Source organism: Bombyx mandarina, chromosome 23 (genome assembly GCF_030267445.1).
Source record: "Bombyx mandarina strain Sakado chromosome 23, ASM3026744v2".
In the NCBI taxonomy this organism is placed as follows: domain Eukaryota; kingdom Metazoa; phylum Arthropoda; class Insecta; order Lepidoptera; family Bombycidae; genus Bombyx; species Bombyx mandarina.
Window position 1 is genome coordinate 15,254,189 of NC_143229.1, and position 13,332 is coordinate 15,267,520.

General features: G+C 41.1%; 1 protein-coding gene across 1 annotated transcript; it reads left to right on the forward strand.

Annotated features, from left to right (window-relative positions):
* Positions 1-312: 312 nt before the first annotated feature.
* On the forward strand, positions 313-12,766 carry LOC114246536 (uncharacterized). The gene is made up of 9 exons (XM_089737615.1): positions 313-757; positions 2,627-5,787; positions 6,456-6,630; positions 7,331-7,535; positions 8,516-8,625; positions 9,255-9,362; positions 9,494-9,677; positions 10,055-10,151; positions 10,753-12,766. The coding sequence occupies exons 1-9, from the start codon at positions 494-496 to the stop codon at positions 11,738-11,740; spliced, it is 5,292 nt and encodes a 1,763-aa protein (XP_089593741.1). The 5' UTR covers positions 313-493; the 3' UTR covers positions 11,741-12,766.
* The last annotated feature ends 566 nt before the right edge of the window (positions 12,767-13,332 follow it).

A 13,332-nucleotide genomic window follows, 5' to 3' on the forward strand; every position in this document is an offset into this window, starting at 1 on the left:
AAGATTTATAAAGTAACGAATATTGAAAATATATAAAAACATGTAAATGGTTGCATATTCGCATAACATCGTTTATAAGTAACAGAATTGTGCACATTGGGAATTTGTTGCGTGGTACTCGGCTTTATCATAACCGAAGAGCTATTTTACACTTTTACCGGTAGCTTATCTTCAGAATAAACAGGGGAATAGGTGCACATTTATGTCTCAAAATTTTGAGACTTTCTTTTATGACGTGTGTGTTGTGTAAAAAACAAAAATAAATAGGCTAAAGGATCGAGTGACAATGGCCACACATAAACTGAAAAATCTAACATAAGTAAGTCAAAACTTTTGACATGTGTTGGATTTTTCGCTCAAACTATTTTCAAAACATCTTTTATTTCAATAATTTCATTTTATTTGTAAGTAAACACAGAATGCGAGGACAATTTTGTTACAGAATATCAATAATCATAGTGTAATTTAAGCGAACAGTGCTTAAAAAATCGAAATGGAAAAAACGGTAAAGGAAATAGAAGATTTTGAATTAATTTTACGAAACAAACGTAATAGAACACCAGTATTATACGGACACGATTTTCGCGATAGAGAACAGGCCAGCAAACCAAGGGACGTTATAAAGATTGTACAATCACAGATGAGAGCCATTCAGAAAGCTGATACGAATAATTTGACCAAAGTTGATAATACAACTAATAATTACTTTACGAAAAAGGAGTTTATCCCTGTGGCTGAGTTACCAGATTATCCCAAGGTCAGTATATATTGCAAGGTCAGAAAGTCTTACAGTGATAAGAACACGAGCTATTCTTTACGTAAATAATGCCCAGCCCTTGCCTTCTGCTGCCAACATATCTGTTATTTGTCCTGAGCAGCATTACACTTTATTCAATTAACTAGCGACCCGCCCTCGCTTCGCTTCGGAAACATTAAAACACACATGAAACCAAAAAAGTGTGTGTGTCCGCTCCGACGCACGACTGGAGTTTACTGGATATAAAAAATTAAACGAAATAAACGAAACAATACGAGAAATAGTTCTATATTACGACAACACGATACACTACAGATTATTAACAAATTAACGAGACACAAAACAAACGACTAACAAATATATGAAAATACAATAATGAGAGAAACGCGCGATCAGTACGAGGCTTTGTGGCGGACTGCCGGCGCAGCAGCCCGGCGCGCATTTCGTGTGACATGCGCATAACGCATTTCGTGTGACATGCTAGTACGATTTTGGTCCCCATAATTTTCATACCCCGGGCCTATATATGTAAATCGATTCTAAAGGAGTAAACTCCAAAAAAAAAAATAAAAAAAAGTGTGTGTGTCCGCTCCGACGCACGACTGGAGTTTACTGGATATAAAAAATTAAACGAAACAATACGAGAAATAGTTCTATATTACGACAACACGATACACTACAGATTATTAACAAATTAACGAGACACAAAACAAACGACTAACAAATATATGAAAATACAATAATGAGAGAAACGCGCGATCAGTACGAGGCTTTGTGGCGGACTGCCGGCGCAGCAGCCCGGCGCGCATTTCGTGTGACATGCGCATAACGCATTTCGTGTGACATGCTAGTACGATTTTGGTCCCCATAATTTTCATACCCCGGGCCTATATATGTAAATCGATTCTAAAGGAGTAAACTCCAAAAAAGTAGCCTATGTTCATCAGGGACAATGTCGGCTTCTAATGGCAAAAGAATTTTTCAAATCGGTCCAGTAGTTTCGGAGCCTATTCGAAACAAACAAACAAACAAATCTTTCCTCTTTATAATATTAGTATAGATTTCTCCAAATTGTTTGAGCCCTGCTATTTTTCCATATTTTTTCTTAATTTTACAAGTAAAAGTTAAAAGGTTAAAAGTTAAGTAAAGTAATAGTTAACTAAATTTACCAGATAATTTTGCCATTTTAGATCCAAATATCCATAAGGTGGTATATGCCCTGTGTATAGTTCTGTACAAGTTTGTACATCAACATCAGAATGAGTTCTACTGTGAATATTTTGTTTGATTTTTTTTCATTGCTTAGATAGGTGCACAAGCTTAGCTCACCTGGTGTTAAGTAGTTACTGGAGCCTGTATACATCTAAAATGTATGCCACCCACTTCGAGATGTTAGTCACAAGGTAGGTACAGTACAATGGCTGCTGCACCCTTTAAACCGAAACGCATTACTGCTTCACAGTAGAAATTGGCAGGGTAGTATTACCTACCTAAGTAGACTCAAAAGACCTCCTACCACGTAATCACAGAAATTATAATTTTGCAGGTTTGGTTTTTACACAATGTTATTTATTCACTGTGGAAGCCAATCGTAAACATTTGTTAAGTATGCCTTCCAACAGTAATAGACAGGGTGGTGAAACCTGCTCATGTGGGCTCACAAGACACCCTTCAACCAATAGAATTACATAGATATTTTCTTAGTAATCGAGGCTTTGACATCTTGTAAAAAAATTATGCAGTAATGCCGCATACTCTGGTAATGACTTAATATCTGAAGGGTCATGAGAATGTTCACTGTTTATAAAATTAATAATAAAAGAAAATTAACACATTATTAAAACACTGAAAAAGGTTTCATGATTTCAGGAATTACAAGAAGAAAATATTTACCGATTTGAAACACAGTCTGTGTCTGATTCTCAACTGATTGCCGTAGTGCAGAATGCGGAGCATCTAGATACGAAAGTTTCAACACCAGAAAATATAACTCTTCATCACGTAATTGCTGAGATAGGTGACGGTAACACCACTAAAACAGCAGACAATCACAGAGGAGCGCTAAGTAAGGAAGAAAATAATGATAAGAGTTCACTCCTAAATGATTTAGAGGAGAGCGCTGAATCAATTGGTGTGAATGATGAGACAGACACTGTTGAAGTAAACGATAACATATTCAAAAGTCAAATATTTGAAATGGACAAAGTTGAAGTTTCCGAAACATTAGTGGCAGAAGAAAGTCGATCACCGAGTCCAGTGCTAAATTTTAAAAACAATAAAATACCGCCATTAGTGTTTGACCTGGAGAAGTTTGAAAGGTTTGAGAGAATAGCCTTTCCCATTGTCGAAGAAAACAAAGATCTAACCAGAGTCAAACATCTGATTAACTCTCAATTATCTGATGGAGAATTGAATATAGAAATTGAAGACAATCATTTGTACGTGTGTTTGGATAAAAAAAGTCCGATATTAAATATCGAAGACAAAATTGTTATGCCGACGACAGCATTAAATGATCTAAGGCAAAAAACAAATAGTTACATACAAGATGAAATATTATTTAGTAGCGATGAAGAAAGTGATAGAATGATTCAAGATTTACCTTTAACCTGCCCTTTTAAAACATCTACCTATGACAAAAATGATGTTATAAACAAAAGTATGTATGTTGGATTCCAAACAGCCAGTAATAATCCCATACAAGTCTCCGAGGAGTCTTTTTGTAAAGCTAAATCTATATTAAGCTTTGAAGACACAGACAAATTGAATTTCAATGAAATTGTTGAGGCCCGTGATGGTACGACGAACACGAATAAAGATGAGGATGAATTAAATAGGAATTCCGAAAATGTTGGCATTCTAGATATTGATATGGCCATAAATAATGATGATTCACTTAAGGTTTCCGGTAAAGCTGACAGCGATTATGTGCTGAAACCTAAGAAACGAAAGTACGACGGCTTTATAACGGCTAGTAACAAAAAAATTAAACTATCTAATAGTGCTTTACTGAGATGCAAAAAAGTATTCAAAGATATAGATCTGAATGAAGAATTTGATGAAAATTCGAATAATGGAAAGGATAAATTGAGCAATGTGTTTCATAATAACGAAAGTGATTTCAATGATAATGCCGACGATATAGCCATTGAGAAATTGAATTATCAAATTAAAGCAACAGAGTTGAATTTGGATTGCAATAAATCGAAACAGAGTTTTATGGAAGACTTGGAATCTGATTTGAATGACGAAAACATTATTAAAGAGTTCGAGAACGTAGATATGACAATCGAAATTAATGATTTTGTATCGAAGTATAACGAAAAAGAAAATTGTCATGTACAAGACTGTGTCAATAGAAAAAATGTTAAAAATAAAACAATGACAAATCACCAATCTAACATACTAAATACTTTAGGCAGTGATTTTGTTGGCTTCAAAACTGCTAATAACAGGATAATAGAAATTACAAAAGAAGCATTACGTAAAACTAATGATGTGTTCAAAGACATTGATATTGGTGATAGCATTATAACTAATTCAGAATTTATAAAAAACAAAACTAAAAACATTGAAACACCAAATATATTTTTTAAAAACGATCAGTTAAATACAGATTTTGCTGAGCCTCAAAAATGTATGACTAATAATACTGTTGGTATTTCCACTGGGAATCAGCCGTTGAGCAACACTCGCTGTGTTGGCTTCAAAACGGCTAACAACAGAAATATTACAATTAGCAGTCACTCACTAATTAAAAGTAAGGAAATATTCGAAGATATACAAGATTTAACGAATGAACGCGAAGAGAATACAAGCTTGGATGTTTTCAAAGGATTTAAAACGGCTAATAATAAAGTCGTGAAAGTATCCGAAGAATCATTAGTGAAAACGAAAAATATATTCAAAGATATAAATAATGAGAACGAATGCCAAAACAATTTAGATCCGGTGAAAAAAATCCATGAAAACAGGCTTTCGAAGAATTTCGAAGGTTTTAAAACAGCAAACAATAATGTTGTAAAAATATCAGAACGAGCCTTATCCAGGACGAAAAAGATTTTCGAGAAGATTTTCAATGCTAGCTCTGATGATAATCTCAATACTGGAAACGTATCACCCGAGCCGGATTTTAAAAGGTCGCCTAAAAACGACAAGGTCAATGTTGCGAACGCATCTTTGGACAAAGCGAAAATATTAGTGAAAAACCCACGAAATGCTAACATCATGGCCGAGGGAAGTACTATAAATCGTTGTAAATCAGTCACTAAGACCAATTATAGTGAGCAAATCAAAGAAAACGTAAAGAATATTGATAGAGATGTCCTAAGAAATTCTTCAGTATACCCAGACGATTTGTTGTTTGCTGTACAAGAAGGTTTCAACGAAACACTGTACACGGAAGATTTTACAATATCAGCAACAAGATCAACAAGATCTACAAGTCCTATTTTGTTATGTCCCAAGGCTAAACGACTCAAATTCGAAGCTCCACACAAGAAGCTTAAACACACACAAACCTCAAAAATTATCGAAGAAAAAAAACCACTTGTAAATTTCAAAAAAGATTATAAAAAAACGAAAACATACAAACTGAAAGATTTGTGTGATTTAGAAAAGAGATATGAAGAGAAATCTGTTGCAATTGATTACGACATGGATAATCTAATGGATTTCATTTTTGAAAAACATAGAAATGATGTAACGGAAACTGTAGTGAATGTGGAACACGTCCAGAGAATATTTTTGAGTTCGGTCAATGCGAAACTGATACCAAAGGGCTGGTTGGAAAATCATATAAAATTGATATTGTGGAAACTGTTGTCGTACGAAATTAAATTTCCTAACGTCATGGCGAATGTCTGTACTGTCGGCAATGTCATAGAACAATTGAAATATAGATACGACAAAGAGTTGTATAATGCTGAAAGGCCGGCCTTGAGGAAGATCTTGGAGAAAGACGATGTCCCTTCTAAGACTTTGGTACTGTGTGTCGCCGGGATTTTTGTTGACGGAGTTGAAGTGAAAAGGTAAATGTTTTTAGATGTAAGCGCTGCTTGTGGATGGATCCTCTTAGAGCAGACAGACCGGGTATGCGGAAACAAAATGTGTTTTTTTTTTCAAACCCTGTGATCTAATGGTCTATCTGAAAATTGATTAGAGAATCTATCATTATGTGCCCAGTTCTGTAAAGTGGGTCGGATATATAATGTATTTGAGTTCATTGAATGTGCTGAGGTTCGCATCTCCAAACACCGATCTGTTGTGACCATTCCGACGTACTAGATAGGCCGAATCTAGCCTAAATGGAGTTGGTCTTTTGATGCTTGATATGTGGCTTGGTTACGCGTGTGCAAAGGTGCTAATTTTTTATCGCACACGTGCAGCTTAGATCAGCATCAAGGCTCTACTGGTGCGTGTGCAACAAGCAACAACGTGTCCCATTAGGGTCTGTAGGTATATGAGAAAGGGAAGACCTTCCACCGAGCGGGTGATATTGCTCGGTAGATCGACGGTCCTAATGTTGTTGTTCTGAGCTTGTATATATGCAACCTTATCTTGAAAATATCGTAAGCGAGATTCAGACATTGTCAAATACCTTATGTTCCGTGATGGCTGCCGCCACAGGTCCTTGCTTCGAAGTGGATTTGACCTAGACCGATAACACTAATCTGAACTAAATTAATTTAAATTTCAGTGTCCCAAAAACGAACAACATAGAACTGTTAGTGAGTGACGGTTGGTATTCGGTGAAGGCCACCACTGACGGGCTCCTGGCCCGGATGGTGCGGAGCGGTAAAATCGTGGTCGGAACCAAAGTGATGACCTGTGGGGCTGAGCTGTTGAACTGCGAGGGTGTGTCGCCTTGGGAGGTGAGTTTCCACGCAGCCGAACAGGTCTGAGGATGTTAAATTGTAATAATGTAATTATCTTGCAACTGTCGTTAGTGTGATTCAGATTTACTGGTCGTAGGATCTCTTGTGAGTCCGTAAGGGTAGGTACCACCACCCTGCCTATTTCTACCGTGAAACAGTAATGAGTTTCGATTTGAAGGGCGGGGCAGCCGTTGTAACTATACTGAGACCTTAGAACTCATATATCAAGTTGGGTGGCGGCATTTATGTTGTAGGTGTCTATGGACTCCGGTAACTACTTAACGCCAGGTGGGCTGTGAGCTCGTCCACCCATCTATGCAATAAAAAAAAAAAAATTTTTGGGGCGCACTGCCATGGCAGCTAGCATGGCGAGTTATGACACACATGGTCTGCCCCACTTTTCAAGCTGAACGCAAGGTTTTCCGAAGCACAAATAACAAAGTGCTGGTACCATCTCTAGCGGCTTGTAGTTACCAACAGGAATTACACTAATATAATAAATAGTGTTAACATGGCGATATCCATAACAATATAATATATAATGGATAGAATACGGAATGAATATGTTAGAGGAAGTCTGAAAGTGGCACCTGTGACAGAGAAGCTGAGAAGTGCGCGTTTGGGATGGTGTGTACACACACCTCCATTAATAATGATTGCCCTTAACACTGTACTACTGAAAACTATTTCAACCCAGGACGTATCTTCAGTACGTCTAAAGCTGTCCGGGAACTCGACCAGTCGCTGTCCCTGGTACGCACGGCTGGGGCATCACCGCGTTCGCCCGTCCCGCGCTCTGCGGCAGGTGGATGCGCAGGGCGGGCGGGTGGCGCGCCTCCGGGTCCACGTGGTCAGGGTCTACCCGCCGCTGTACGTCGAGAAACTGGGAGACGGCACCACCGGTACGTGACTAGTCCGGCGTGCGTTCAGGGTACAAGTAGCAGGTCGGTTCTGCCTCATCAAGAGATGTTTTCCATAAGTAAGTATCTACAGTCGGCATCAGTGCGCCATTTCGAGAAAGCGGTACGACAAAAGAACTCTCATCGTGGCCGTCGGTAACTACATTCCCGATCTTGCGGACCGAATGGTAAACATTCGACGTCGCCCTAAACACGTCATTACGGATCTTCCCAATCCATTTACGGTGCTTTTAGGTACCTAACCCACAGACACAGCTTACTGAGTTTCTCGCCGGATCTTCTTAGTGGGGCGCGTTTCCGATCCGGTGGTAGATTCTGCGAAGCACGGCTCTTGCTAGGGCCAATATTAGCAATACTCCCGGTTTTAGCCCCGTGAGCTCACCTACTAGTTCGGTGAATCTAGAATAACCCCTCGAGGTTACTAAAATAGATAGGAAAAAATAAGAGATGTTTCTGAAGTCACGACAGCTACGAGCGTTAGTTGTCACGGGTCGGCGCCACCATCCTGCCTGGTTCTGTTCCAGTTCGGAGGGTGGAGCAGCTACTGTACCAAACAATTCTGACCTCAACACCATGTCTGAACGTGGGTGACCGCGTTCGACCGACATTTTTTATTTATTTTTTTATTGTTCACATAATTCTTTTGATACGCGTTGAAATCACAATCTGAATAAGCTTGCGAGTAACTATAATAATAATTATTGTCATATTATGTCAAATAATATGTTTTAAAGTCAATTAAACGGTAGTTATAACAATGGTATAACAATATTCAGGTGTGAACGTACATACGCACGACGCACGCACGCACGTACACGCAACGTTCACGCACGCACACACGCACACATGCACGAACACACGTACGCATACAGATACGCACCCACACACACGCACGCACGCAGTCACGCAGTCATGCACGCAAACTCGTCAGTTCTAAATATCGACTCCTCGCCTGAACCCAGTGACCCGCTCGGAACGCCTGGAGCAGCTGCAGCAGACGCGGCTCGAGGCGGTGCGCCAGGCGCTGGCCGAGGAGCTGCAGCGAGACGTGGAGCGCGCGTGCTGCGAGCAGGTGGGTAGTTGGTCATACTAATGATATTTCGATCTCATGCATCGAGACGGACGGCGGCATTCACGCTGCGACGGATCCGGTAACTGCTTAAGCCGCTTTCAGACTACGCTATAATATAATAGCATAATGTATATAGGTCATAGCACAACAATATCGCACACCTGTTATCGCATACAATGATACTGGTAGTAGGACCTCTTGTGAGTCCGCACTGGTAGATACCACCGCCCTGCCAATTTCTGCCGTGAAGCAGTAATGCGTTTCGGTTTGAAGGGTGGGGCAGCCGCTGTAACCAAACTTTAGACCCTAGAACTTATATCTCAAGGTGGGTGGCGCATTTACATTGTAGATGTCTATGGGCTCCAGTAACCACTTAACACCAGGTGGGCTGTGAGCTTGTCCATCCATCTAAGCAATAAATAAAAAAAACACCATACATTGTTATGGACACGTTCACACTACTGTACTATATATTATTGACTAAGTATACGCTGCTATACTATATGGCACTATAGCATAGCGTAGTCTGATATAGTGTAGTAGTGTGGTACTAGTCCATTCAGTCTAAGAAGAAGATTGGTTGGCAGAATCGTTCATTTGGAATTAATTTGTATTCACATATTGCACAGGAGTCGCAAGATGTGGATTCTCAGGAGATGTCCTGCAGGAGAGATTCAGATAGCGGCTCCCAGCTGTATCGACAAATGAAGAGAAGTACAGACCCCGGCGAGTTCCGTGTAAGTACCGTGGCGGTGCCGAGAGGGCGCGGTGAGGACGCTTCATGTCTCAAAGTGAAAATTGTGCTGAGTACTGGTACATAACCTTAGATTTTTTTATGGAAGATCTTTCGTGTCCCGTCTAATTACAGAGCGACCTCACGGCGTCTCAAAACCACATTCTGCAGCAACACCTGGATTCGCGTCGGGATGCAGTCGTCGCCAGGTTGCAGAGCGAGTTCCGTGCGAGGGCGGAGGGCACCTTGGCGCGGAGGAATGTGGCAGTCGTACTGCGGGTCAGGGTCCTCGATCCAGGACCGGACTGCGCTACCAGAGGTACGAACACGAATCTTTTTGTACTGCTGTCATGCTGGCTGCCGTAGAATGGGGGGAATCGGGACCCTTTCCAAATCAAAGACAAATTTTCAGTGGTTTTTCTTAGGGTAATACCAATAAAATAGAGATTCAAACGGTTCTGGAGGTTTCAATTATTATGTACGATGCTTTCCTTTTTTTATTGCTTAGATGGTTGTACGAGCTCATAGCCCACCTGGTGTTAAGTGGTTACTGGATCCCATAGACATCTACGACGTAAATGCGCCACCCACCTTGAGATATAAGTTCTAAGGTCTAAAAAAAATCCGCCTACTAGATCTTTGGCGTGAGACAAACGCCATCTCGTGTTACTCTTCAACCGCCTTTGTATCCCGCAGGCACGCTGTCGGTGTGGAACCCCACGGAGGAGGTCCTGGAGCTGCTGCAGGAGGGGAACTCGATAGAAGTGACGAACGTCACGCCGACAGCTGTCAGGTGACTTAACTAATTTTGACAGTTTTGATAGTGAAATTTTCACTGGCTTTATTGTGATTTTCGACGCTGAAGTCTTTTTCCTTGAGGCGTGAGGTCGAAGTTTCGATTCCTTGTTACTAGGTACCGCTGTACCATTTATAAAACACTGACATTTATAAAAACTGGTAGTCGAAATTCGACTATAATTAATTGAAATTATAAGTTTGAACATTATTGATTCTATTGTCAAATACTATTGTACTTCTATAATCACAGATTTTGCTAAGACTACACTTTAGACAAAAAGTATTAAAGACCAACAATATTTAATCTATTCTCAATTTGACCACAGACTATTATCAATAAGAAAAGTTTGACAATAAACAAATGGTATGCATGCGTGTGTGTGTCAAATACATGGTAGTGTGTGTAATGTTTTTTTTATTGATTTAATGTATTTTTTATGTATAATTTAAGAAAATATTAACATCCTGCACTCATCTACATTCTCTATAAGTATTGGAAATTTCATACTCCTCCGTCCGCGCAATTTTCGTATAAAGGGGTGCAAAGTTTTTGCTTCACGTATATAATATGTAGATACTCTAAACGCGTGTTTCAGATATTCCGAAATGCAGCTCTCGGCCGGCAGGCAGTCTGCGTTCACGGCGTGTCGTCTGAAGGAGTCCACCGCGGCTCTCTTCAGGAGGAGGACGTGCACCCTGGACGAGCTGGTGCGGAGCCCGGCCGCGCAGACCCCGTACGACGAGGTGGACACGGCCGGGCTCATAGTGCGAGTCGAACCCAAGACAACGGTTCTCAACAACACGGTGCACTTCCAAAACGTTTACCTGTCGGATTTCGAAAGGAACATTGTCAGTGTCAACTTCTGGGGCGGCCTCGAAAAGTTCGGCTACGATAGCCTCCTGGACACGGGACAGGTCGTGGCCTGCGTCAACGTGCAGAGGCGCGCGGGCAGCACCGCCCGAAGCATCCCCCAGTACAGGGCCACGGAAATCAGCTATTTCACGAAATCTCCCAAGATTGCGGACCTCAAAAAGTTAGTGGTAGAATTGAATGAAAAATTTAAATCTTGCAACATTCAACGTTTTTGCGAGGATTGCGTAGACGTTATAGAGAATAAAAAAAGGAAAAGTACTCGCAATGAAAATGTAACTCCATACAAGACTAGTGATGTAAATTTAACAAAGACAACGTCTGTTTCGACACCATTAACAGTAAATAAAAATGACTTCAAAAATTTAACAAATGAGTCGGACCGTGAGTCGCCATCGCCCAAAACGTTATTGCGTAGGCAGCAGATCAAAGCGAAAATTGAAAAATTAAAAAGATACGGCGAACCTCCACCCCTGAACCCTATAACGATAGTGAACAAATCTACAAACGCAATGGCGGCGTACAGAAGTCCAGTCAATGTTGCCGGATCGAAAAAAAATATTTATTGTAGTAGTTTTAGTGATACTTCATCAGTCAGCAAGGCTAATGACAAAACTGTTGTTCCTGTTAAACTGAATTTTGATGTAAGCACGGAAGAGGGTGATCCATTTGCAGAGGAGCTCGATCCCAGCTTACCGTTGAGTCTAGAATAGTTGAAGGGTATTTTATTTGAGGGTAAAACTTTGTGTAATGACTTTAAAACAGAACCAGCCTGCTAGGTCGGAACGCGATACACCGCCAATCTGTTGCTCTTCTATGGAACTGCTATCATGCACCATGCTTGAGCGCAGGTAAGGGGCCGAGTGGTTTGCCCCCCTCAGGTCGCCCCGTAACATCACCGGGGGGAGGTTGCCTCCTACACGTGTCGGAGTCTGGCAAAAGCCTCCGGTCCCCGGCTCGGTGGCGACGGATAAGTGCGGAGAGGGTTGATCTCTCCCTCTCTTGTTCTGCCGCCTTTTGCGAGATGGTGAACTCGAAGAAGTCTAGCATCGCCTTTCAGGACTCGTCGCTGCCAACCATCGTAGGCACCATGGTTGGCAGCGACAAGTCCGGTCCTATTTTCGATACGGGTAATGCCCCAACTATGCGTGGCAATGTGCCAGCGTATGCTCGATCGTGTCCTCGTCGCAGTCACAATGGTGAAACTCCATCGTTGGTTCTGGAATCTTTATGCCTGAATCAATGCATATCCGTGAAGGAACTGTTGGGTGTACTGGTCAGGAGTATGGTTTCGCTCCGTTAAGTACTGCTGGGAAGGAATCCCCAAGAACGATTTCTCGATTATCCTCTTGACCAAGCAGAGAGGCTGTGGTGTCGCACTGGCGGCGAGAAGAATTATGAGGATGGAGCCAATATCCACCCCTTTTGTCGCAACCCCTCCAGCCATGCTTCTGGTTTGACAACACAACGGGGGCACTCCACAGTATTTCCGTTTGGATTCTTAAAGGAGGGGGCATACCGGTCTTGGAAAAGAAGTGTTCATAGCAAGGGAACTCTATGAAAAAAAAACTAGCTATAGCTGTTGTATTATCAACTTCTTAGTTTAACAAATAAATGTTTCCCGAACACCCTGTATGCGAGTGACGTCGGTAGTGCCTTTGTGAACTTATATTGTGATATTAAAAAGAAAAACTGTAAATAATATAATGTACATAATAATACATACATTTTTTACTGTTCAGTTTCGTTTTATTACATGTGCCCGTGTTATGGGCATTGGTAACCCATTCGCGTCCGCAGTAAAATAGTGTTACGCGCTGGGGTTCAGTATAAATAAAAAAATCTACCGAGTATAACTTAAAACTCTATTAGCACTTAGAACACTTAAAACCCTTCACTAACACTTTCAAATTCTCAATTCGCTTCTTCCGCTTCGCTTCAGGTAATCCGTTCGCTGTTTCGCTTCGAGTAGTTCCGATTACTAACTGACTTCGTGCCATCTCTGCAACGCTTTTATAGCCGATACCACATCTATCCATCATGACAATAGATGGCGTGGTACTCCTCGAGCGTTCTAGGTGCTACTGGATCCTTCGGTATTCGTTCGACTATTCGGCGATAGATGGCGTTACTCTTACCGGTGTAACAATAGCAATCATCGTTCAATTGGAATAAAGAAGTGGAAAAAGCGATTCTGGTCGAAATACTTAGATGGCGAGAGTGGTGGATGTATGCTATATGGCCTGAGAACCCGTGGTGAACCCCAGACCTTCGTTATTTTATAAAAACTGAAATTTTGTTAGCG

Coding starts and splice junctions, on each gene's coding strand:
- LOC114246536 (XM_089737615.1), top strand. CDS start 494: ATGGAAAAAACGGTAAAGGAAATAGAAGATTTTGAATTAATTTTACGA. Junction 7,536..8,515: donor ACTGGGAGACGGCACCACCG/GTACGTGACTAG, acceptor GCCTGAACCCAG/TGACCCGCTCGGAACGCCTG. Junction 9,678..10,054: donor ACCGGACTGCGCTACCAGAG/GTACGAACACGA, acceptor TGTATCCCGCAG/GCACGCTGTCGGTGTGGAAC.